A 25014-nucleotide genomic window follows, 5' to 3' on the forward strand; every position below is an offset into this window, starting at 1 on the left:
TAACTAATTATTTCATAGTTAATTGACTTGGAGGAAATATGTATGTATAGGCATGTATGTATGTATATGTAAAATTTTAAAATAGTGTTTTTTTCCACTCCTCCCCTCTCCTGTCCTCTAATAAGTGAAAATCAGCAGTCAGTGTTACAGGCATCATTGCTTTATTATCAAATGTGAAATGTCAGCCTTGATCGGAGATGCTGGAAATATGACTGGATCACCACATCTCTCTCTCATGTTTACTGTATACCTGCTCATTTTATAATAACAAAAAAAGGATAGATGCTTTTTGGCTGACACAGGATCTAGGTTCACTTGCAAGCTAAATAACAGTAAAAGATGACGTGAAGTAACTATATCTGGTTATCTGGCTTATGTGAAAAGTCTAACCTAATTATTCTGTGTAGGGTTAGATTGTCATTCTGAAAGCTGACAAAGCTTGTTATTCTAGTAATTGGAAATAATCAATACAGTATTGCATTAGGAATATTATTGATGACCAGAATGCCATTTGCTATTTTTATTGCATTTTATTGTATTTAGATTGAAACTTACACTATTTTCTAATTAATTTTAACTTGATTCAATTGGAAGTAGTAAAACCTACCTATCTAATAAGTGACACGTGTCATAAAGAAACATACAACCTCCTCATTTCCCCTAGGTCAGTCATCCATAAAATAATTAACTGAATTTTTGTTTTCCCCACATTTTTAAAGAAATACAATACAATTGAATTTGTCTCTCTCTCTCCCTCCCCAAAGCAAAACAGAAACAAGCAATTTTTTTCCTAACTGCAGTCTCTTTTAGCTGTTAAAATATCCTAAAGCACTCGATCACATTGCATTTTAATTTCAAAGCCATGTGTTGTATTAGTGAAGTACACATGTTACTGATTTGAGCTGAAAGTCCTCAGTCTGTTTAGCAGAACACCAGGCTGGCACGAACAAGGTCCTTGCTAGGTCAAAGGCCTGGAGTTGACATCTTTCTTAAATCTTACTTTTGTGAAAACTAGAAGCCCAGGTCAGGGCAGCTAGCTGATGGCATTGCCTCTTACAACCACTGATTAGATTAGCTCTACATTTATCAACTACACAGAGACTAACACTTAACCTTTTAACTAGAAAGTTTTGATGTATCCTTATTTTTTAATGGGGGCGTTATTGTCCAAAGTGTTGGATTCATACCTCTAAGGCTTTAGCAGTGTTTTTCCCCCATTTTGCTGATTATCAGGTTTAAAGTCCCTTATCATTCAAAATATAGTGTTTATAACTGGGTTTTGTTTTGAGGTCAGAGATTGAGTAATTTTGATTAAATTTTGATTAAATTATTTATTCTACCTATCTGTTTGATCCTAAGATTTTATTTGTATTTGTTCCATTTAATTTTAGACACTAGATTTCAAGACACAAGATGTGGTTTATACCTAGCTTAAGAGCTAACTGTTTTTTTGATCCTCAGTTAACTGAGAAATATTTATAATTGGAGTTTTCCTTAAAAAAAAATGCAGTAACTTACTACCTTGGATTTACATAATTACCTGTTACTCATTCTGGATATAGACTCTAAACCCCTGGGTTTTGAAAACTAATACACATCTCTACAGGGAGCAAAGTTGCTCATGATTCCACATCTAGCAGGTTGGATTCAGGGTTTTCCTCTTTTGGTGGAACTTGGTCCTGAAGGTGATAGGTTCTGTCAGCTACAAGCGGGCGCATTACAAAGAAATGCCAAAAATATTGCCAGCAAAGACGTAAATTAATCCTGAACTTACTGACTGATTGCAAGAGTTGTAGCTTCTGCTGTAAGAGAGCGGTAGGCAGGGAATGAAGTGTAAGGAGCCTGGCAAAAGCAGGATTGTAGGATTTCTCCATCAGCAAGGCAGAGTTCAATGACACGCAGAGCAGAGACCCAGGTAACTGGGGACTATAGTCTCTATAGGTGACTGCATAAGGTTCTTCTGAGTCCTAGGAGTGCTGAGACATGGATTTCAAATTATTACCTAATGACAGTATCAACAACCTGAATAGAAAGAAAATGAAAATAGCAGTGTGGCTAAGTAACAGGGAATATTCCTTAGGTAGCATCAACAAGAGGAAATAGAAGCAGTAGGGCAAAAAAGCTTTTTTCATACAGCTTTTATTGGGGAATGTTGCTATTAAGCAAAAGCAGTATCTAACTTTTGTCCTCTATAGTTTATCTTTGTAAATACTGATAGCTATTTTGTCACAGAGATGAGCATCTGGGGATTAGAAAAATTATTAGAAAACCTGCGTTTTGCCTCAGTGTGCATTACTTTTTATTGCAAAGACAGATTTCTGTAGCACCCAAGCATCAAGAGCTTAATCCATGTTACGAGTTAGGGAGGAGACACAACAGCTGCAGCTCAAGAATAAAGGGGTTTGCAGAATTAGTAAGTCTAAGTTATCTATGAGGGGCTTAATTAATTAGCATATGGATGTATATATACATCACCTGTGGAAAATACACTGTCAGCAATAAGGAGTACCTGCAGTAGGCTGGAGTAATCTGCTGCTCCTCCTACTTAAAAAGAAGTATAAAGAATTGAATGTGAAAGAGTACTGTCATTAGCTTCTAGCTATCTGGAATGGGAGCAACATGCATTTCTACAAAGGGAGAGAGGCCAAATTCAATAAAAGTTGGGGGGGGGAGAGATTTCTTCTTTATTACTAGTAACATTCTTACCTCCTTGCTATTGCAATGTGATGTCAGTAAGGAAAGACTCAGGTGTGTTAAAGTAAACTAGAGATGTCCTGTGTGTTTTCTGTTTTGAAACTGCAGTTTGTGTACAGGACAGAAAGCACGAATGTTTGCCTGTAGAGCAAGCGTTTCTTGTTTCTGTGCTTCTGATTTCACAACACCAGGTCTGAGAAGCAGCAGTATTTTGAGTCTGTGTTTGTAGCCTTTAACCTGTACGTTGCAGCTCCATGCTCTATTCTGCAGCAGCCTAGCATCCTTATCCATATCTGTGTAGGCTGATGTTGTGGTCCCACCAGTAAAAACAGTAATCTTAGACCAGAATTCCAGCATCCGGGGGTGGAAGGGATAGCCTGACAGCGGTAACTGAAGAGATCAAGAGGAGCCTTAATACCAAACATAAAAGTTTCATTAATCTGGAAGAAAAACAGCAGAAGAGGGACCTGTATTTTTTATTACTGAGTCTCGTGTTATCTAGTCATACAATTTATACCCCTGCTTAAATTAACCCTTTGATATAGTCGGAGGACTTCAAAAAAGAGGTCCTCTTTTGAATCAGTCATGTTACTCAAACCAAACATGGTTTCCTAAAATTCAATTGTATGCCATTTAAAAAAGTTTACACTGAACACTTTCCTTGGTCTCATTGTAAATTAGGCTACAAAGTAAATTTGAATATCATTTAGTGTACTTGAACATGGTTATTTTATTGTTAAGAAGTAAAACGTAAAACAGACAACATGTTTTGTTCTAGTCAAACCATGAATAGTGGAAATTAATGTAAAATCTCTCAAAATAAATAGAAATAGCTTGAAATAACAGGATCCTGGAAATTAATATTTTAGTTGTTTATGAAGGACAGGCCTTAATATGATGAAAGCTGGATTTAAAAACAAAGTCTCAAATATATCATATCTGTTTCATTCTAATACATCCCAGAATAAGTGTACTCAGCATCAGGGAATACGTTTGTTTTCTTTAAGTATATCAGAGGTTAAACTGCCAAGAGAAAGCTTTTAAGTTTAAGGACAGTGATAACAACCAAAAATATCTCTACTCAATAATAAAATGGGACTAAGAAATTAGAAGAATTTTGGCCAGGAGATTAATAAAGTTCCTGTCTAGTTTTGTGAAGTCATATTTCTACTACTGAGTGTGAATTCAGCCTACTAAGTATCCCAAATTCTGCCCTATTAATTCTCTGTTAGTGCAAAGAGTTGACATACCTTCAAGATTTTTTGACTCTGTAACATAAATGTACATGGCCTATGTGCATTTGTGTTTTGAAGGCACTTCTGGCCTTTCAAAAAACATTCACAGAACAGTCGATTGGTTATAGAGTAGAATGCAAAAAGAACATGTTTTGCATACGGAGGGATTACATTACATTTTCTTGGGTAGAGCCTTTAGAAATAAATATTAGTTGTTTTTCTTTTTTTCCTCCAAGCTATATATTTATTTTTAAAATACTCATTTTAGCACTGTTTTCAGCATTTATTTTATTCTTAAAAATCAGTCATTCATAAAATATGCAACATTCTCTTTACTCAGAGCAGTGTCTTGCTAAATTTAATCTGTCCTATAATAAGTTGTGCATCAATACTCACATTGATTTTGCTCATATGGAATCAGCTCATACACTGAAAATATGCAGTAAAATTTGTTTGGTTTAAAAAAACAAATGTGTTGCTGGTGACAGGAAGTTTAATTCCACAGTTTTGCTTCTTTCTCCTTTGCCTATTTTCAGTTTCTAGATTTGGAGGTTCTCAGGTTGCTTTAATACAGTTCTTACATTTCTGCTTCTGCGACCTTGTGTTTCTGGAAGTTGATAACTTTAAAGTGACAGCAATATTTGTGGAAAACAAACTAATAATGTTCTTTTTTCCTGAATCTTATAACATTTTCTGTTGGCAGAGCAAACTTTTGGCTTGTAAAGCAGACCTCTCAGAGGATATTTGTATGTGTCTGCGTGTGCATTAGCAAAGATAAGCAGTTACTGAAAATGAGAAAACTGCAATGGAGAGAAGATCATTTATGTAAAAAAATTCCTTTTGATTTTCAGATACTGAAATGTTTCCTTGATATCTTGTAGTATTTCCTTTATTTAAAAATAATCATTTTCACTCCAGAAAATGTATTTAGGAATTTTATTTTGTAATTGTTGAGGGTTTTTTGGACAGAAAATGAAGTTTTAATAAGTTGAACATCACTGCTATAAAAGTCAAGGTGAAATGTCTACTTCAGGTCAGCTAAGAATATATTTAATGCCAAAAGCTGTTGTGGCTTTGGAGGATCATGTCCCCCTTAAAACTGTTCTTTTTTTTCTTTATAGTGCCTCATTAGAGCTGAGGGAGTCTAAATGCATTCTGGAAAATGTAGGCCAGGCAGAATTAAAAAAAAAAAAAATGTGGCAAGGAGAGGAGAATGCAGGTTAACGTTGAAAAATGTTTCTGCAAACTAAAATGAAAAGTTTCTTGTTTGGAAATGTGAAGTATTTCATTTCGATTTAAAAATGACTAAATGTTTTAACATTTCTATATCAAAATGTATTTGAGTTCCTTTGTTATGTTAACTTACACATGACAACTTTTCATTTTACTCTGGTGTCAAATTAAATGTTGAAATTTCTTACCACAAGGTTGAGTTTCCAGATTTTGCCCAGCCCAACAGTTGTACAACTAGAATCCTTTCCAGCTGCGCAGCCATCAGCATTATACAGTGCTCTTCCAGTATCTGTATGGTTGGGAATAACAACTGGAAGAATTACTTTTGGGCAACCAGCTGAATTCTGTGAGCACTCCACCTGAGATCGCCAAATCAGAAGTAACAATAACTAAAAAAGGCATCTAACTTCTTAGTAAGAAAGGCCAATAATTCTTAATTTCCTGATTTCCTTTTTTTTTTATTTTTTTACTCTGCAAGCTGCTCGCTTCTTGCTTTTATTGAATTTCTAGGAGTGCAGTACAAAGAAACATTCATTACTTACCGTTAAATCAAGTACTAACAAGTTGTGCATCACAAGTATAATTCATGATCAACTATTACGCAGTATTTCTGTGTCATTTTGTTGGTATCTCATCCTGTTTCTTGTATCAATGTCAAATTGTGATATAAAAGACAAATGGAGTGGATGATCAATGACTAAAATACATGCTGATATCATCAAAATAGCATAAAAACAGAGGAACGTTCCATGAAGTGCAGATCGTCATGTATGCCAGAAATCAAAATATGCAACTGTGAAATGCTGTAATATCAGGAGAGATTCCAGTGCATCTGTTTGCCCTCCATTCATGAAAGGGAGGCATGAATGGGGTGGGATGCTTAAAAATGGTGGAAAGAATCAGAACGGTTAAATGAGATAAATCTAAAAAAATCTAAAAAATCTTAAAAAGAGTAATTTTTTTGTTCATTAATGTTACTTTCTTCATATTGAACTATGTCCTTGTCATCATACTGTCAACCTCCTTTTTTCATACTGCGTTCTGCAAACTATCAGTTGACTCTCCCTTGTCTTTAGGGCAGAATGTTATTTAAGAGTTAAGTTTTCTTCAGCTGTATTTGGAAGGTCCCTATCATGTAATACAGTGGTTGCAACTCTTGTTCAAGTGGAAAGTATTTATCTTTTCATATTCTAGTACTGTTATCAAAAATGTGTCGTCCTCTGCATGTTTTGAAAAAAAAAATAACAAATATAAATGCTTTCATGTAATACATGTGCTTGTATGTACAACATTCTTAACTTTAGGCACTACTTTTTAAGTTATTGTCTATTTTAATGTTTTGATATTAAACCTGCAACAACAGGATTCTGAATTATTCGCCTGTGCTTAATATAGTCAGCAAATTATCTTTTCTAGGCACAACCGGGTAAGTAAAGATTTTTAGCCTGATCTCTGAATTTCCGTGCAGTTGTGGGTTTGTCAGACCTTTAGCGATATGCTAAAGCAGATGGCTAAGGGACTGTGGTTTAATACGGACTAATGCACATGGCAGGGCATTTACATTAGTGCTATTTCTTTCAATGCATTATAGTGAAATTGTATTTTAAAACCAGGCAAACTATTGATGCTTTTATTGAATGGAATAATTTATTGTAGAAATATTTTAGTCTGTTGACATTTCATCATCAAATAACAGTAAACACAATACACATTTCCCATAAGACTGTTCTCAAGAGCCAAATATTTAGCCTTCGCTTACTCTAACAGTAGCATTGTAATAATCACTCTTCAGGCAAAGACAGAAAATTATGTTTAAGGATGACCTTTTAATATACAATAATAAGTAGGAAATATACCAAAACAATCAAGTTTGCTCAGTATTTCCAGTTAATATTTTACAAACTGCTATTCAATTTTACAGTTCAAGGCGGTGGGGGTTGTGTGGTTTTTTTTTTTTTTAGTGATTGTAAACACTACACTATCAAGCCTACCTTGATGGTTCGTTGCATTTAAAATCCTCAAAATTAGTTATTAGAAACAGTGTACCTAAAATGACCAAAATGAGTAAATAGTTGAAAGTAACCATTCTGTTTGCCCATAAGTCTGTCCGGTGCTGCATTTACTGCGTTTTTAAGATTCATCCAGAAGCATTTATTTAGGTTCATTGGAATTTACAAATGGTAAACTTTTCTCCAAAGTATCTGAGGTTGAAAGTGAACAAAAATACTTATTGAAAACCAAGAGCTTCACATTTAAACTTGCCTGTTATACCAAAATTATTCTACTTGTTTTTCTTGTTCTATGGAAAGCCCTGAGAATAGGTAATACCTTACTGAGCCTCACGTACCAAGTAAGAGAAGCTAGTTGCTTCCTCCCTGTATAACTAATTTTAAACCATTTATGTTTTCAGCAGTGCACAAATATTTAGGTACAATCATTTATCTTCTCTTTGTTGTCAGCCTTCAGAGTAAATTTGCGGCCAAGTGCCAGTTAATGCTGAATGAGAATTCAGGCTTAATCACATGCTTTTCTAACGCTTTGGGGATTTTTAGTTTAATTGTTGTCCAGATGTTTCACACCATGCCCGTCCTGCACATATTTTTTTACATTTCTGTCTTCACAAAAAGTAATTGTTTTGACTAGCTATTTTCTTAGTCTTTGTTTTGCTTCTCCAAGTCTCTCACTTTTTTGGTTAAGTATCCCAAAAAGTGTTTGCTGTGTGAAAAGAATTCTTGCTGGAAGCAGTATATGGAAGTAGTTGGAGGCAGTTCTTCCTTCACAGTTTGAATATAATTTCTGACATTTTATGGCTCATGCTCACAGTAAATATTTCTGTTAGGTAACTGACTGGACAGGGAAGACAAAGGAGCTGAGTGTACAATATTTTTTCTGGAATAGTCCCTCTCTTTTTACTCATCCAGTCCATAGGTGACTCCAAAGAAAATCACCACTGCATGCCTCTCTGTAATTCACCATTAGACATGTTGAAGCATAAATTCACTAGCTATACAAATACAAAGTTAAGAACTGTAATAAAAATGATGGTTTTGCTGTCACATTTGATTCGGTGGCTGCTACTTTGTTCAATTTTAGCATTAACATAAGGTCTATGTGGAGGGCAAAGCGTTCGTTCATCCCTGTTGAGCCATTTTGGGGGCGAGCTTGGTGGATGTGGTAGGTCTTGCACCATCCCTGAGGAGCAAGGAGGCACCTGGCACGCTCAGCTCTCGCAGGAACAAGTTTTACAGCTAGAGGTTCTCCACTAAGATTTTTATGCCTTCACTTACCAACAGATTTGCTTTGCACTTTAAGAACTGCTGTGTCCCCATACAGTTTATTTCTCTTTGCAGGTCAGTGGCAAGGAGATTGTCACTTACTTGGTCCCAAGAACCTTCTAGGAGCTATGTATATTAGAACAGAATTTGAAGATGAATCTGGGGAAAAAAAAAGACAGTGGGTAGGTGTTGCATGAGTATAGTTTACGCCTATAAAATACTTCTTCCTTGAAACATAGGACAGAAAATTGGTGAAGTGGCTATTATTCAGTTTTTTGAGTTTTGGTCGTTCTCTCTTTCTACATGTCTTCAGTTGTCCCCTTTGTTCAGTATTTTTCTAGGCTTGAGGATTAGACAAGAGTAGCCTGGATAACATTCAAACAAAAGTGCTTGAAGTCATGTAGACATGTTGTAAAAACAAAAAGAGAAATTACAAAGGTTGTATATATATTCTTTGGTTAGAAAAGTTTGCTTGTCTTTATGTATTTATGTTCCAAGCCTAGAGAAACTCTGCAAGTTGAAGATGTTACCTTTGATAAAAATCAGATAGTACATTATTATTTATGAAAACTAAATTATTAAGTTCTGTCTGTAGGATGGATATTTTACAGTAAGCAAGCTATAGTTCAGATTCATACTGCTCATTGAAAAGGAAATCCCGTTTAATCTTACCTTTTTTAAAACTCTTTCTGCATTCTGAACACTTTCCTGGTATACCATTTTATAAATACACAGCATCTTTTACAGGCATTTGTTCCTCAGGTAGGGAAAAAAATACTTGGGTTTGTGTTTAATTTTGTTAGCAGTGGTAATACAATTTCTAATTGCTTGAGAAAGTATTTTGTATTATTACTTCCATGTACCACGTTTAGAAATGCGTAAGATGTTGTCGCTATGTCCAGTCCCCAGCTGTCATAAAAACTGTTTTGTAGCCTGTTTGGTAGAGCTCCCTGGTTTGATTTTAAAAGCAGTTAAGGCATTTTGCTCCCACTGTCCTAGCTGGGAGACTGTTTTAGACCCAGCGCACTGATCTCCCTGGTGTCCTGATGGAGAACAATTGTGTCTGCTCTCAGCCCGTGCTCTCTTAAGCCAGAAAGGCCAAACTCCTGTAGTCTTTCCTCTGGCACACTCTCCTTTCCCCTGGACATTTCAGTAGCCATGCTCTGTATGTCGTAATTAGAATATGTCTTTCTTGAATGACTTGTCCACCTCGTAGACATCCCAGATCAGGGCTAATTCTTTAAGCAAACGCAGTATAAATCTATAACTTCACTGGAATATCTCTCCGAGTGCTTCATAGGACTGTTTTGTCCTTTCCTTAGATGCATCACTTTGTTTCCCTTTACTGATCAGCTCTTACTCAGATTGCTTCCTTCTCCCTGTGAGAAAGTAAAGAGAAATACGACTTCTTTATTACAGTCTGTGTAACTATGTGTAGCTTTGAATAGAACAATAGCAATATTTTAGTGTATTACAGTAAAATTGCAGATCTTGTACACAAGTCAGAATAGTTATCTGCAGTGAAAAGATGGGTAACTTGAACATTGGGGAAAAAAATGTTTGTTTTAGTTTCTGGAACTTTGCTATTTAACATAACAAATGTTCTGTGATTGGTCCTGGCTGCCAGACTCATTGATATCAACAAGTCAAAAGTTTTCCTTTGCTGTCATCACATCTGATGTTTTACTAGGTTTTGTTTATTTTGTATTTACACAGCAACAGTCCAGAGATAGTATCTGGCTTGGGTATGTTTTTTTTTTTTTTTTTTTTTTCCTAAAAAGTGAACTACAGTTTGGTTTCCTCTAACATAAATATTATGCAGTCTCCCAACTCCTGCAGTATATAAGCAAAGTACTGTGCAAATGCTCATTTGTCCTTAAATGCCCATGGAAGAAGTTTGCAAATCTACCAGATTTTATCCATCCTTATTTATAGTCATGGGACAGACTCTTATGCACTGTAAACTGAGGTAAAATCAATTGGCTTATTTTACCCACAGTGATGACATGTAAGTGCCTGTATTACCTCACAGTACATCACAAGATACCATGACATGCTACTCAGTTATTTCATTTATTGCACAAATTCATCAAGTCACTTTGGTATAAGTACATATATATAAAAAAAACACTCAGTAGCACAAAGCTCTTTAAAGTCAGATTTCCATAAATTTGCACAGTACTCAATGCTGGCAGTGTTAATCAAATAAGAGCAAATAAGTACATTAAAGTGGAAACATTACTTAAGGAAACAGCAACAGTTCCATAATTTTTGTATCATTTCATATGTGGTCTGACTTGTAGTTGATATTTTTTTAATTGAAGAATGGTTCAAAAGTGCCTATAGGCAATCAAAAATTATAAATGATTTTTTAATTCTTATTTTTGCTGGTTCAGCTGGAATTATAGCTGTCTTAATCTCTTGAATTTACCATTTTTCTGCTGTTGCCATAGTGAAATCAGGTAGAGCAGACAAAGCTGTTCTCTTTCTTCTCTTTGAACTTAACTAAAAATAATGTTTAATCTAGTGGTATGGCTTTAGAAATAGCTTTTAAAAATGTTAATGTGGGTTTAGCAGTTATGGAGAGGGAGAGATATACAGGTCTGTAAGTAGAAGTTCTATTTACCCTTAGCAAAAATACAGTACATGTACGATCAGTGCAAGTTTCCCTTCACCAGTTTATCCTAATGCTTTAGGCCTAGGGGGGCTTTAGAAAAAAAATGTGTATGTTTGTGTCCATTTATATATCTTGCCAGCAGATACTTCCTAGTGAGACTTTTCTGAGAGAGGAAGGAGTGAAGGCATCTGAGTTTTTTGGTGGGTTGGTTGGTTTTTGTAACTGTGACAGAACATACCATACTATTTCTAGTGATAACTGATCAGTTTGCATATTAGTAGCCTGATGGTAAGAACTTTGTTTTAAGTGACCTAGGTGGAATTCATACAAGACTTGGTGATGAAAAGCTCCAAATCCCATCACTAATTTGTCTGGTTCTTCCGGAAGATCATGCCAATCTTACTGAGTGTATTTATACTGGATTATAGTAATAGGTAATAGCTAAGTACTGTATACAAGTCTGTTTGTAAGCCTATATCTAAGTCAATTCAGTTATTTAAAACTGTGTGTAAAAGTCAAGTGTAGAAATACTAATTTGTAAAAAACTTTGTGCCTCAAAGGTGCAATGAGAGATTTTCAAATCTGTATTAGAAATCAAAGGTTGATACGGAAAGATTCCAAGTGGAAGGAAAGGTAGAGATCAAAGCACCTAAATGTTCACTATTTAATTTTACTGAGATAGAGTTGTTCCCCCTTTTTTGCTTATTTATTGACTCTACTTTTCTATTATTTTCTTCTTGTTTTCTAGCTAGCAACATTCTGGCTTAACCAGACAGGGCAACTCCCTCTTTTGCAACAAAGCTATAAACTAAGGGGACTGACAGGAAAAATGTCTTACATATCTTTTATTGTTTGTGTCGGGCTTCTACTACTCAGGTCAAGTTGAAGGTGTCATTCCCATCTTCCACATATTGGTCAGGTTGGACCAGATGGAAGCCTTTTGTCAGCACCTCTACTTAAGCTGCAGTATAGCTCTTCCTGACAAATGGATGTGTGTGTGAGAAAGAGCTTTCTCAGAGGGGTTCTGTAAGAATATAGCAACTATGGAATTTAAGAACTATTTTTAACCTCTGTTCTCCATTATATTTCGAATGTATGACATGCTTAGGCATTACAGTAACAGAGACAGAAAAATAGAAAATAGGTGCTTTAAAAAGTAATCCGGAAACAATAAAATCCTCACCATTTTTGACTGAGAAAGGGAGAGGAAAAGATGGATGCTCATGGCAGATACTAATCTTATCACTTAATGTAGTCGTTCTCAGCTTTTAGGATTACACAGGCAATGCGAGAACAGAAAAAGAACAAGGTAAGCGTGCTCTGGTGGGAGTTAGCCGGCTCTCAGAACGGTTGGTAAAACTGGCTGACGTTCTGCGGTTCCAAGCTACTTACTGCAAGCTTAAAATTTTTTTGGAGAGAAAAGCTGTATTTCATCATTTTTTTTTCTTGTTGTCATTTCTCTTTTCTTTTAGTTTTTCTTTTGCCATAAAGGGAGCAGGGCTGAGCAGTACTCGCAGCTCAGTAACTTATTTTTTTTTCTACTTTGTTTAAAAGGAGCTGTTAATGCTATCTTTGATGCCCTTAAAGGACTGACAACCAACAATTTTCCTTTCTTGTTTGTGTGTTAATTAAAATGTTTAAAATATTTTAATAGTGGTTGCACCACACATGTAAACCAGCAGTAACTGAGAAAAAACCTTGTATCATACCTAATGTTAACATTGTAGCATTTCATATGTATTTTATTAATATCTTACCCACTGATGACATTAGACTCTCTTTTCAATAGAGCAGTTTTTGAGGTGCATTGCAATGGAATAGTACAGGTGTGTATATTATACTGATCTTTGGAAAAAAACTATAGTAGCTCACAATTTGTTTTGATTTGAACTTGTCTAAAAGGATTTTTCCGTATTTAACACACAAACCTTGTGGCTATTGGAGTAGTAACCTTCATACCATCCTTGGGAACAGCTAACGTACGAATGCCATATAAGGAGTAAATGACTTGACACAAGATAGTCCAGCAATTGCATGGCAAAGATAAAAATAAAACATAGGAATACAATCCAACTTGTCTTCCACTATTCTTAACATAGTGCTGTAATTATATGAGGAAAATTATTCAGACTAATGTGATTTTATCAAGTTGCAAACTTTTGGCTCAGTTCTCATCAGACATGGATTGTAATATGTCACTGCCAATCTTGACAAATCTGCTATTGCTTTTATATCTTCACAAGTGATAGCATTTTCCTCTCATTCTTTCTCTCCCTTTTCCAAGGCTCCCTTATATAGCAATGTGCATTTATATATCTTCCATTTGAACAGAATCCCTTATTTTAACAGTGAGCCCAAAAAGATTCGGTGCATAGTAAGCAAAGAAAATTGAAATGAACTTGTTTCTAATGTTGGTATATATTGCTAAGAAAGAACAAATAACTTGTAAATAAACCTAAATAGTAGTATGAATTTTTCAGAAGCAGCACGCAGTTGAGCTCTGGTTGGCTGACAGATACATATAATATATATATAAAATGAAAGAGGCAGAAGGCAAAAAGCTGTTTCCTGTGGAAACTGCAAGAGGTAGATTACTGTGCATATCCCCAATTATGCACCTATCTGATCTAGTTGTGGATGTAATAACTCTGCAAATCGCCTTGATGGTCTCCTAAAGTCTCTGGAATATTTTTCCACCTAGATCCATATGGAATGTTTTTATAGTCTTTTGCAAGACTGCAAGACTGGACATTTTGCAGATGATACAGGCTGCTGCATAAGAGTTATGCATCTCGGGAGGCACTGTTTTTCCAAATAACAACCAAAAATTGAATTATTTTCGAATATGGAGTGGAGCAGGGAGAGAGAGAGAGAGAGAGGCAGACTGTGCCAACTCAGATTGTACAGGCACTGGGTATAATGTATCAACTAAGAGACAAGCTGAAGAGCCTCAGGCATTAGAAGTGATACATTCGTAATGAAAGGGGTGAATGCCAGGCACAATTTAAGTTTGCCAGCAGATTCCAAAGAAGGCAACGATACTCCGCTTGGGAGGAGGTGTTTGCTTCCCTTCTGGGCGGACATGAGGTGCCACAATAATAGGCAGCAGACTTAGTATTTTCTTTTTCATCTGTTCCCTGCTTAATACAGATAGGTGACTTACACTTTGAGAGACAGTGAATTTAAGTACAGCATCGCACATAAAATATCTTTGCCTGTCAATTATGCACAATAGTGTGTTTGGCAGTTAAACTGCTAAGCAACATTGTGTGAAGATACTCAGCATGATTTAGTATCCAGTCTTGGACTAATTCTCTGATTTGGGAAGTTGGAAGCACAAACGAGCTGTGCTCCATTTGTTCATTCATCTGTTATATTGTTTGTTTTATTGTATATTTGTGTATAAGGATACTGAGATATGAAATTGTATAATAATTCATCAAAATGTCTTTAGATACCTTTAGTGCTGGTTCCAGAATTCATACTCAGCAAATGCTAAACATACAGGTAGGAAATACATTTATTTATAGATGTTCTTGCCATCAAAATTTGCTGAACAACATTTCTGATTAGTTTGGTTCTATTTCACAAAAAAAATATTAGGCAAAAATAAATTGCAATGAGAGCAGTTCAGTGTCCCCTGTTAAATGCACTTTTGGCATATCCTATCGCTCTGGCAAGCACCATCACCAGATAAACAGCTGCACAGAAAGAAAGGGTTTCTGCAAACTACGAAGCACTCACAGATTATGCAGATATCATCTTGCACTGGCCTTAGAATGGCCTGTTACTTCAAGCCTAAAAATAAACAACTATTAATCACCTAATGGCAACATGAGTTGACCAGCACTTATGGCTGCCTGGACCTCAATCTAACTGTACTCAAAGGCTTGTCTCATGTTTTCTGTCACCCAGGATAAGAGGTAGTTTGCAGCCAGGCATTTCTTTGAGAAGACTGCTATGAGCTTAACAAAATGTTTAAAATAAGCTCAATAACTCCTCTCAACACTGATACAGAGCTTAAAACATGTAGAATCAAACAATAGCGTCCTTGTGTCAGCAGCCTCCGGAGAGCGAAGTAATCAGCACAAGGTTTCTTGGGAAGCAGAATAACAGGAAGAATATCTCTCTCTCTCTCTCTTTTTTTTCCCCCTTTATTTTTTTTGCCTGGGTTTTATTCAGAAAGTGTTCTTCACAAAGACAATATATGGAAAAAACTTGTAATGCAAACAACCACCTTTTCTCCACACCATTTCAAAGGATAGCAGTGTCTTGCATAGTGCAATGCAATAGCACAACTTAAATAGAAGTAGCATAGCTTAAGTAACTGATGGCTGAAAGGCATGTTGTAGGATTGAAAAGTGTTGCTGCTTTGAACAGGAATACATTAGCGCACTTGTAGAATTATGGCAAAGCCATAATAATCCTGAATTATGAAGTTTCTTCTAAAATAAATGTACATGCAGCAGCTAATATAGAATATTAGAGTCTGTCCATCAGAAAGTAATTTATGAAACTTCTGAAAATGTAGAAAGCTTTCTCATATCATGTATTTCAGCCTGAAATGTTTGATGGAGATTTTTTTTTTTCCTTACTTCTGTCCCTCATCCAGGCTGCCTTATTAAGTTGCTTTGCCCTATGCTGAGATGGTTAAGTGAGGTAACACCCTTATATTTCATAGAAATATAGGCCTATCTTCATTACCCAGTGAGGTGCCTGGAATACCTCCATCATCTCTGATTTGTGTTTTGGATAGATACTGGAAGTAACTTCCAAGACAGCTAAAATGCATCATCTTCCAAAATGCATACCTCAGTGATGTCTACTAAAGCCAAAGGGGTTTTGACCATGATTTCCATTAAATAACCAAGCACTGTAAGGATTAGCAATTTTGTTATTATTCTAATCATTTTCTTTTCCAAAATGGCCATGCAAATACCATGTTATTTTTCACTACCTCAGCTCAATCCTGCAATGCAAGTGTAAGGCCTTATAGCTCTCTTTGCAGCACAAACCCATACGCTCTGATGTGCAGAACATCTATGTGCTTTTAAAACGGTTGAGACTGAAGAATATGTTTTACTGATTCTAAACCTTCAATACGCACAACCACTTAGATGAGTGTCTCAAAGACTAAATAACAAAATAATATTTTTCAATAAAATTTAGGGTATGAACCAACAAAACTTGAGAGATTCAAAGTTCAGTTGATGCTCTCTTGTCTTAATGATAAGCTGCTGTGAGCCACTATGCCTTTTCTTTCTCACTCACTGCATCAGTCATCACTTAGAAAGCCTTGATCCTTGTAAATCTGTGTAACCTTAATGTTATTTAATCATAGCTTTTAAAAGTTAATTTCCATGAGAACTATATTTGAAAAAAAAGAACTAACTTGTCATTGAGGATTATAAAAATCCTTTATTTGCCTGGAGAACAGTACTTAGATCTGAATGAATCCTGTAGGTGAATAATGTATTTCGACAGTTTGTTTATTAAAAATGTATTATGCAGCTAAAAGTTGCATTGTATTTATAATATTTTTAATGACAGTGACTTGCACAGTTTTTGGTGCATTCTATTAATATGCATTTTTAGATTGTGTTATGCAAATTCTAAAGCATTTTAACATGGTTTTTTATATCCATATAAATATCACTTGGTTTGTTTTTATTTCTCCAAATGCCGGAAGCAATTAAATCTTATTGTAAGCTTGATGAAATGTGGCCAACAAAAATGCTGCTCCTTGATTGATGCCTTAACAGCCTCATCACACAGATAAAAAGGCAACTAGTATAAATAAAAGCTCATTAAAATTTAATTGTATCCAAGAGAGGTGTGACTACACAGTCCTGATGCTAGTTTCCTTCCACCCTTTTTCTCCTGCCAGCTCCAGCGTTCCCCATCAGTGGAGTATCACATCAATATCTAGTGTTCGTAGAAATGCCTACCTTTCTCACGCCAACAGAAATTTCCATCTGTGAGTCAAAACCTCCTTGGAACTGGGAGTCTCACAGAATGTTAGTAGACTTTAATCCGTATGTAAGGCTTGATGCATTGCTTGCTGCTGTTACAGACAAGTTTCCTATTATCTTTAAAAGTATGTGATCAGAAATTTTAAAATGTCCACCTCTCTACTCTGATCTTGTCCATGAATTGGCCTTATTTTAATGCACCTGTTCAACTTTTTCTTGAGCCGCATTTGTGAGCCAAAGATATTTTTGTGCAGTTGCTACTGCAGGAAGATTATATTAAATAGCATATGGGATTAGAGGCCAAAAAAAACTATTGCGTTAAGAGTCAGATTTATAATAAAAAGCATATATATATAAAAAGCAGCACACAGTTAGGTACTTGATTTTACTAAATACTGACATTGCAGGGGGTTTTGCCTGTTTTGACCAGACTTGATGAAGGCTGTGTGATGCCTTGAAGGCACCTTTTGTTTAAATCATAGACCTGTGTTGTTGGTTGACAAATGTGTGTGGAGGATTCAAAAAGGGAAAGGGGTAATAAAAAAGTACAGGTATCTTTGAAATGAATTCAGGGTTTTGAAAATGCACTACTGTTACACACAAGTACCTTAATTTTGGTTTTAAATCTCTATTTATATGAATGTGCAGTAATATGTTGATTGTTATAAACTATTCTGAACTTGTAGTAACAGTTTAAATGGAAAATTTCTTGCTAATCCAAGTAATTTTCTGAGCAGTGGCTGTTAGATACTTGCCAAGATATATAAGGCTTTGTCATCAGCAGAGCTAAACTAGTTCAGACCTAAGGAAGTTGGCTGACTGATGCCAACTGACCTAACCTGAAAATGTGCTTTACAGTTGTTGCCTACTAGCCTACACTCTGCTTATATGTAATTCCCACCGCTGAGAAAAATGATCAACTTCTAGAAACCCACTCCACTCTTAGAAGTACACTAAAATAAAGTTTGAGTCTTTAAACAGATAATTTATTAGATATTACAGCTTTTTTATTATATGTATAGGGCTTATTAGTACTACTTGTAAAAACAGATTACTTATTACTGTAATTCTAAAGAATTATATTAAAATTAACTTAGAAAGTAATAGCTTATTTGTGAATCATTGTAATTCATTTTTTCTGAAGAAATAAGTAGTGATGTGCCAGTGGTAATGCTCTAACTTGCCTCACATTAAAAAAGGAAACAAAGTTCTTATTTTTTGTTTGTTTGGTTTTTATCCCAGTAACAACTGAAAATGTAACTAACAATAAAGCGGTTGTTGGACATGTGGCACATGAGGTACCCAGCAGAGCCAGCTTTGTAGCTGGCACTGTTGGTGAGCTGACACGAAAAAACGAGGGCCCAGAAAGCAGTCTTTTAAAGCTACATTCAGATGTGGCCTTCATAACTGAAATCACCAACCAGGTAGACTGTTCTGCTTTCATTTAATAAGAGTGCGCGACTGTATCTGATAACATATTTGCTTCAATTATGTGTATTAAAAATAAGAATTCATATGCCAGCATTTCATTAGGAGAACCTCTTGGAATTAGAAATTATTTACATTATCCTGAGATCCATAGAACCCATCTATAACAAATAGACTAAGAATAAATAAATAAAATGAACATTTATATAAAAACAATTGCAAGATGTTTTACATTTCAGCTCGGTGTCGAGCTGTGTGTTGAAAATGCATTTTTCATAAAACCACATGCAAGGCTTTTTAATGGTGAAAAATCAACTCACAACAGCCACATGTCTAGGCAAATCCTTAGAAGCTAGCATGGACCCCACACAGACATTCCAGAAGAAAAGACATTACTAGAAAGTAGTTTCTCTTGCAGGGAAGTAGAGTGTGTGAGAGTCTACTAGGCCGCTTTGATAAATACATAAAAGTCTTTTTTTTTCTTTTCTAGCACAAAACTGGTTCAACTAGAGGGCAAGTTAAAGCCAGATTCACATTTTGCTTTCTTTTTTCTTCTTTTTTTTTTAATGATCCTTTCACTTAAATGAAGATTTGTGTATGTAAGATTAACAATAAAGAAAGATATCTTTTTTTTAAGAAGAACAACCATTTGGCTTGTTTTCTCCAAACTTGCCTCAGCTTATCTAAATTTCACCTTTCTGTTTTTTCAGCATGTCTCTATGAAACTCCTTCTTTCCAGGAAAAACAAAGCCCAGAGTCTCAGGATTATCAACGAGCAAAACTATACCCATTTAGCTTTGTGTTTGTTTTGAGATCAGTGTAACCAAAGCAGTACAAAAGAATCTGTGAGCACTCTTGAATCAGAACAAGCCTAGCATACTTGCAAAACATAAGCAAGCATAAGTTTTATCTAAGCCACTCCTGAACCAGTAAGAATCACACGCTGTATTTTCATATCTCCAGCATATAATTCAAATCCTTCAGCTTGCTCCTTGAGAGATGCTGTCTGCTGCCCTTAAAACTTAGTCTAAGTTCACTTTTCTCTATCAAGCCAAAATTAGACTGCAGTTCCTTGGCAACCTGAGTTAATCCATTGCCTTTAGTGGTCTTGTTCTTTCTGACCACTTTGGGGTCGTAAGTCTGTCTGCCTCCCTTTTGGCATTTTTGGCCCTCTGACCCTGCACTAAAGTGCAGTTAGATTGGCTTAGGTTGCCTTGTAGTCACAACTTCTGGTGTCAAGGCAAGGGCTAAAACAAGGTTTATATAACTGTGTATTTATAAATTTATTTTAAGTAAACTGATGCAACTTATATGGACTAATTTCACTTGCTATGTTTATTATGAGCTGAAGGAAGCTCGCCTTTATGTTTCTTGTTCTGTTTTTCCTGCACAAAACACAAAATTAACGAAAACTCTGTTACTTTGATTTCAGCTTAAAAAAAAAGGGGGAAAAGAAAAGAAAAGAAAAGAAAACTCAATATGGCTCTAAATTTAGAGGGTTTCACTGGAATGGGTAATACTACAGTTTTGTTTAACTTTTGGACATGTTTCTTTGTAGGTAGGCTTTTCAGGGTAAGATCTAAAGTCAAGGGAAAGGAGGAAAAAATACAAGGACATTTTCAGGAGTTCATACAGTCCATCTGAGCAAGAGTAAAATCTATAGTAGTCCATAGCTACATATTTTCGGACGCTTGCTTGTTCACCTTAAGCTTGAACCTTCTCCAAACAGGGGTGACTTGACCTATGTTACATGCCGTGTCATTATGGTATTACAATTGTTTTGCGCGTTGAAGGTTGTGTTTTCCTGCTCAGAGCTACTGACTCCCTTTTCCATAGCAGTATTAAGTAGGCATTCTGTCATTTTTTTTGTTAATTCTCCTGTGTAAGCCAAAGTTGTCAGCACTGGCCCTGAAAGGAAGATTAGTCACCAATTTGTTAAATGTTGTTATTAATCTAGAAATAAGTTTTTAGCTTTGCAGTGTAATTTACAGTGCTGAGTTTCGTTCTCCACGATGTCACATACGCCCTTTGAAAGGAGCTGAATTAGAAAGGATAGTTCTTACTTCTAGCGTACATTTCCCCACCTCATCCCCCTACACAAAAAAAAGGTTAAATGTCTTTTCAAATTAAGGCAGCAGTAATTAACCGGTGGCATTGTTTGTGATTTGCCAACTCCGAGCGTTAATGAGAGAGAAATTAGCACTTAGCAGCAGGAGTTCCTAATAGTCAGTGGCAAATGCTTAATGTGCCAACAAGTTAATTTTGGTCTTACGTACTCCACTTAAAGTCTTTTTAAACGAAAATATGGTATGATTTTATGTGACCGTGGTCTGTCTGATACAGAGCCATAATGATACAACACATTGAAAAAAATGCAATTTAGGTTGCACGCAGCAAATCATTTTACTATGCAGACACAGTCAAAAGCAGATTTGAAGGACATTTTCATGCGAAAGGTGTACTTGCTGCCGCAAATAGCAGTGTGTAGATGGTCCTGTATATAAAGTTTATCATCAGAATTTATGAGTTCTAATGATTTGATGGGAACATAAACAATCCCCTTGACTAGTCTCAAAATAGTGGTTTTATTAAGAATAGTAATTTCAGATACAGCCGAGCCTGCCGCCTCCGGGGCCGGGGGATTCCGACTGCGTGCCGGAGCGAAACGGGCCCTTCGGAGCTTGGGCTGAGCAGCTGCTCATTAGCATGAAGTTTGTTACCTGGCACATGTGCTCGCAATGAAAGTGCTGCGGGTACATTTTATAGTTTCTGCCTTGCCTAAAAGAGTCCATTAGAAATGTAAAAGACGCTCTGTCTTGCGGGGATTTGTTGCTTTTGAGAGCAGCTCCGTTCGTACCGAGGTACGTCCGCAGCCAGCTGGCCCTGTGGCCGCCGTTGGTCAGCCCGGGAACGTGTGCGGAGCCTGTCCAAGAGCAGAAGCCGGGCGAGACAGCATCGGCGAGATACCACCTCTCCCTGGAGGCAGTGAGGGGCGGCAGAGGACCGACGCTGCACCGAGCATCCGTCCCTGCTGCCATTTGCTCCTTGCCACCGTTAGACGAGCTGCTGCCCTTACTGCAGGGAGGTCTTGGCCCTGCATGGGCTTCAGAAAGCCACCGCGGAGAGGAATCCTTAGAGGCGGTAGAGGGTGAAGTTCCTGACCACCAGTGGAAAGGGCTGGGTGTAGGCTGCAGCGCTCTTCTGCCCAAGCCATTTTTTCAGTCGGGGCTTTATTCAGTACTAAACGTGTTTGTTATATTATTTAGCGTGGCTGGCTTTGTCACGCTTGAAACCTTTGCGCTTTCACCTGGCGTCTTTCTGTTTCAGAAAGGACCACGCTTACCAAGCTGGTAAATCAGCAGGGCTGAGGGGTCGCTTGCGTTTGCCGCTAAAATGCAGCCGCTTTTAGGCTGAAGGGTAGTAGCTGTAAACCAGAATGTTACAACGGCATGCAGCAGTTTGGGGCAAGAGAGTACCATGTCTAATTGAAACTGCAGGAGGAAGCCACAGGGGTTTCGTCTTCCTTTGAAGCCTGTTCCATTGCACGAGCACATCAAATAGAGTTTTCCCCCATTGTTGGAAAGAAACCACCCTAATGAAGCCAGTCTGGCACTACCTACGGTTCTGAGCGCTTGTGATGTCTGCTAAGTGGACATTAAAGTTACTGTGCATCCCCCTGGCACACTTTTATTATAATTAAACATTAGCAAAAATTGGCTACCATATTGGTCGAGTGCTAAGCACAGCTCTGTGTCTAAACCATTACATGACATTCTATTGAACTTTTTCTTGTACATACGGTATCTAACAGCTCATCCTGCACTGTTGTTTTTGGCAAGTTCACTACAGCATATAATAAATCACAGAAAGAAAAAGCTTTTTGGCCTAATGTTGTGCAGACTGCTGTAATGTTAGACTACAGAAAGCAGTTCTGTTTTTAGACATCCTTTTACTAACCCAACATTCATAATTTATGATTTCACTGTAAAATTCCTGCAACACTACACCAAAAGTAGTGCTGCCCTTTAATTAAGTGCTCTCAGTAGGAAAAACGTGAAACTGATGTGCAAAACATATCGCAGTACACAGTGATTGATAGTGATTACTTCTTTATGAACCCAGCCTGAAGGTCTGAACTTCCTGATGGGTAAAATAGTCCATGGGGCTACTTCCTGAGATTGCCTAGTGGGGATCAGTCAGTGCTAGTAATATCTGAGGAATTCCTGAGGCACATTTCAGAGACCTTGCAGTAGGAACTTTCTATTTCTTTATGAACTATATACAGTTTACCTTAATAATTACTTGCATAATAATGTATTTTCTACATTGTATTTTAAGGATTCATTGCTGATCTTCACAGTACTACAATGCACACGAACTGAGATTGCATAAACCCATGTATTTTTAATGTCTTAATGTCCAAATCCGAAAAAAATGGAGCATACTGCAAGATAAACTTCTCTATGTATCAAAGTTATTGAAAGTTACTTAATATTTAAGACACAGGTCTGTTTTTGGTTGATAAATTATATGTGCAGAGCACTCAAGGAATAAACCCCTTGTAGAGATTGCGTACATCTTGAAATAACATTTTTTTGTGGAACCAGGCATTAATGAGGTATATCAATTCAATGCTGATTTAATTTTGAAAAATAAATTAAACTCTCTCCAATTTTGGAGTAATACTAACAGGAGCATTACCTGCACTGGGATTGCACAGTCACATTCTTCTTTTTGCTTCATAGGTTTGGCCCTGGATTAGTCATCTATTGGTATGGATTTATTGAAGAGCTGGACTGCCATCGTGAGCGTGGTATCCTGCTAAAAGACTGCTTTCCTACTGACATTGTGACTCTGCGACACAGCATGGCTTAGCACTGAAGTTGGGAGGAAGAGGTAAATCCGGAAGCAATTTTACTTTCCTGCAGTGTAAACTAATAGCAGCATCTGCCCTGAACTTCAGCTGAACTCCTGCTGCCTGTGCTCATGCTACTGCCTCTTTAGACAAACATATCAGGAGTTTCTGTTTTGCTTCAGACCTCTGTTGTGATCAGCCAAAAAAGACAGACACAACCCACTCATTATCAGAGTTTCTCTCTCTGTCAAGCAGTTAGTTTATAGATATTCATAATCTTCCTTCCTTCCGGATGGCTTCTCCTAGCATTCTAAACAAAGAAAAAATGCAGAGGCTGAAAGGTGCAACTTTCCGTTCTTCTCCAAAGTTTTTTCTTATGATTTCACTCACAAGTTTATTAAATGTTAGTGATGTGGCTGAAACACCTACAGTGATGTGGAAAAATGATTTAGGCTGATATTCTGGGTCTTAAAACAACATAGTGCATAGCTCATGAAGCCTAAGTGGTACAACAAGGTCATATCGTTTCTGGCTGTTACAGTAAGCAGACAGATTTTGTGAGAAGTATTGGTATATGTGTTTCCTCACTTTATCTGATTGCTAAAAAACCAACAGAATTCCAGATTAACAATTAAAAAAGAATTCAAAATAGTTTTTTATGGGGGAGGAAGGGAAGAGCAAGGATTTATTTTATGCATGTGAGTGTCTGAACCTTGTAGTATGTATTCATTTGTGTATAAAAATGTAATGACTCCAAATAGTTTGGGTTTTTGTCTTTTTTATTTATTTGAGGAATCCATACTTAGGAGTTTTCCTTTTAACTGGCTTTAAGCAAATAGTCTGTCTTGACCTCCGTAGGCATTATAACGTAAAAATGTTTAGCATACCAAAGTCCGGAAGAACAATGTGCAGGAGCTTTTTGCCTGACTTAATTGTGAAGAAGATAATCACCCTCATGTTCAAGAAGAGCAGTTAGGAAGATAAAACAGTGCTTCATACTGGATCAGTTCCATGGGACAGATAAAGCATCCAAATAGGCATTAGTCTCCTGAGCATTCCTATATTCATATAAGAATATTATATTTCTCTTTTTTGGACCACCAAGATTGGAGGTACATTGAGGTGAATGTTAGGTATCCTTGAAATTTGTAGAGATTCAGTCTCAGATTCTCTTTCCACGTTCCTCACCACTCACGCAGGCAGTATTTGGCTCTTTCTCAGCTGCTCTGCTCTCTCAGCTAGAAGCTAGTCAATGAAAACAGCTCTTTGGCCTCAAGACTCTTTAAGCTTCTTTTCTTTGCTAACAGTCATTCAAAGAAGAACAAAATACTTTAGAAAGCCAGCAAGGGTATTGTGTGTGCGCGCACTGTCTCTCGTTTGTCACAGAAGTTAGGCAGAGCTATAAAGTCTGTTGTGGAATGAAAGGTGTGATAACAGTCTCCTTGAAGCACAAAGACCTCTTCCGTAGGGAAATGGTCTTTAAAACATTAAGATCCACATTCATCTTTTTTTTTCAGGAAACTTAGTTCAGGTGATACTTTGTGTGTCTGTATGATTTCAAAATCACGTGTAGACTTTATACAGTCTTACTTAGAGTTAAGAGTATTAATTCCATTCAGTTTTTTTCATCTCTAGTTTTCGTATATGTATAGATTATTTTGGTTTTGAATTTTAAGATCTCACTGTAATGCTTTTTAGTAAGTTT

General features: G+C 36.6%; 1 protein-coding gene across 6 annotated transcripts in view; it reads left to right on the plus strand.

Moving 5' to 3' along the window:
• CDIN1 (CDAN1 interacting nuclease 1) overlaps window positions 1–25014 on the plus strand; it is a 139085-nt gene that overhangs the window by 101851 nt on the left and 12220 nt on the right. For 3 of the 6 annotated variants that reach the window (XM_062577579.1, XM_062577582.1, XM_062577585.1), the window contains one exon: window positions 23200–24069. In XM_062577579.1, coding sequence (XP_062433563.1) covers window positions 23200–23329 — 130 coding nt within the window. In that variant the 3' untranslated portion in view covers window positions 23330–24069. Of the gene's footprint in view, window positions 1–8512; window positions 8598–23199; window positions 24070–25014 lie in introns of those variants that run through there. The other 3 variants (XR_009958611.1, XM_062577580.1, XM_062577583.1) reach the window with 2 other exon arrangements.

Source organism: Rhea pennata, chromosome 5 (assembly GCF_028389875.1).
Source record: "Rhea pennata isolate bPtePen1 chromosome 5, bPtePen1.pri, whole genome shotgun sequence".
Taxonomy (NCBI): Eukaryota; Metazoa; Chordata; class Aves; order Rheiformes; family Rheidae; genus Rhea; species Rhea pennata.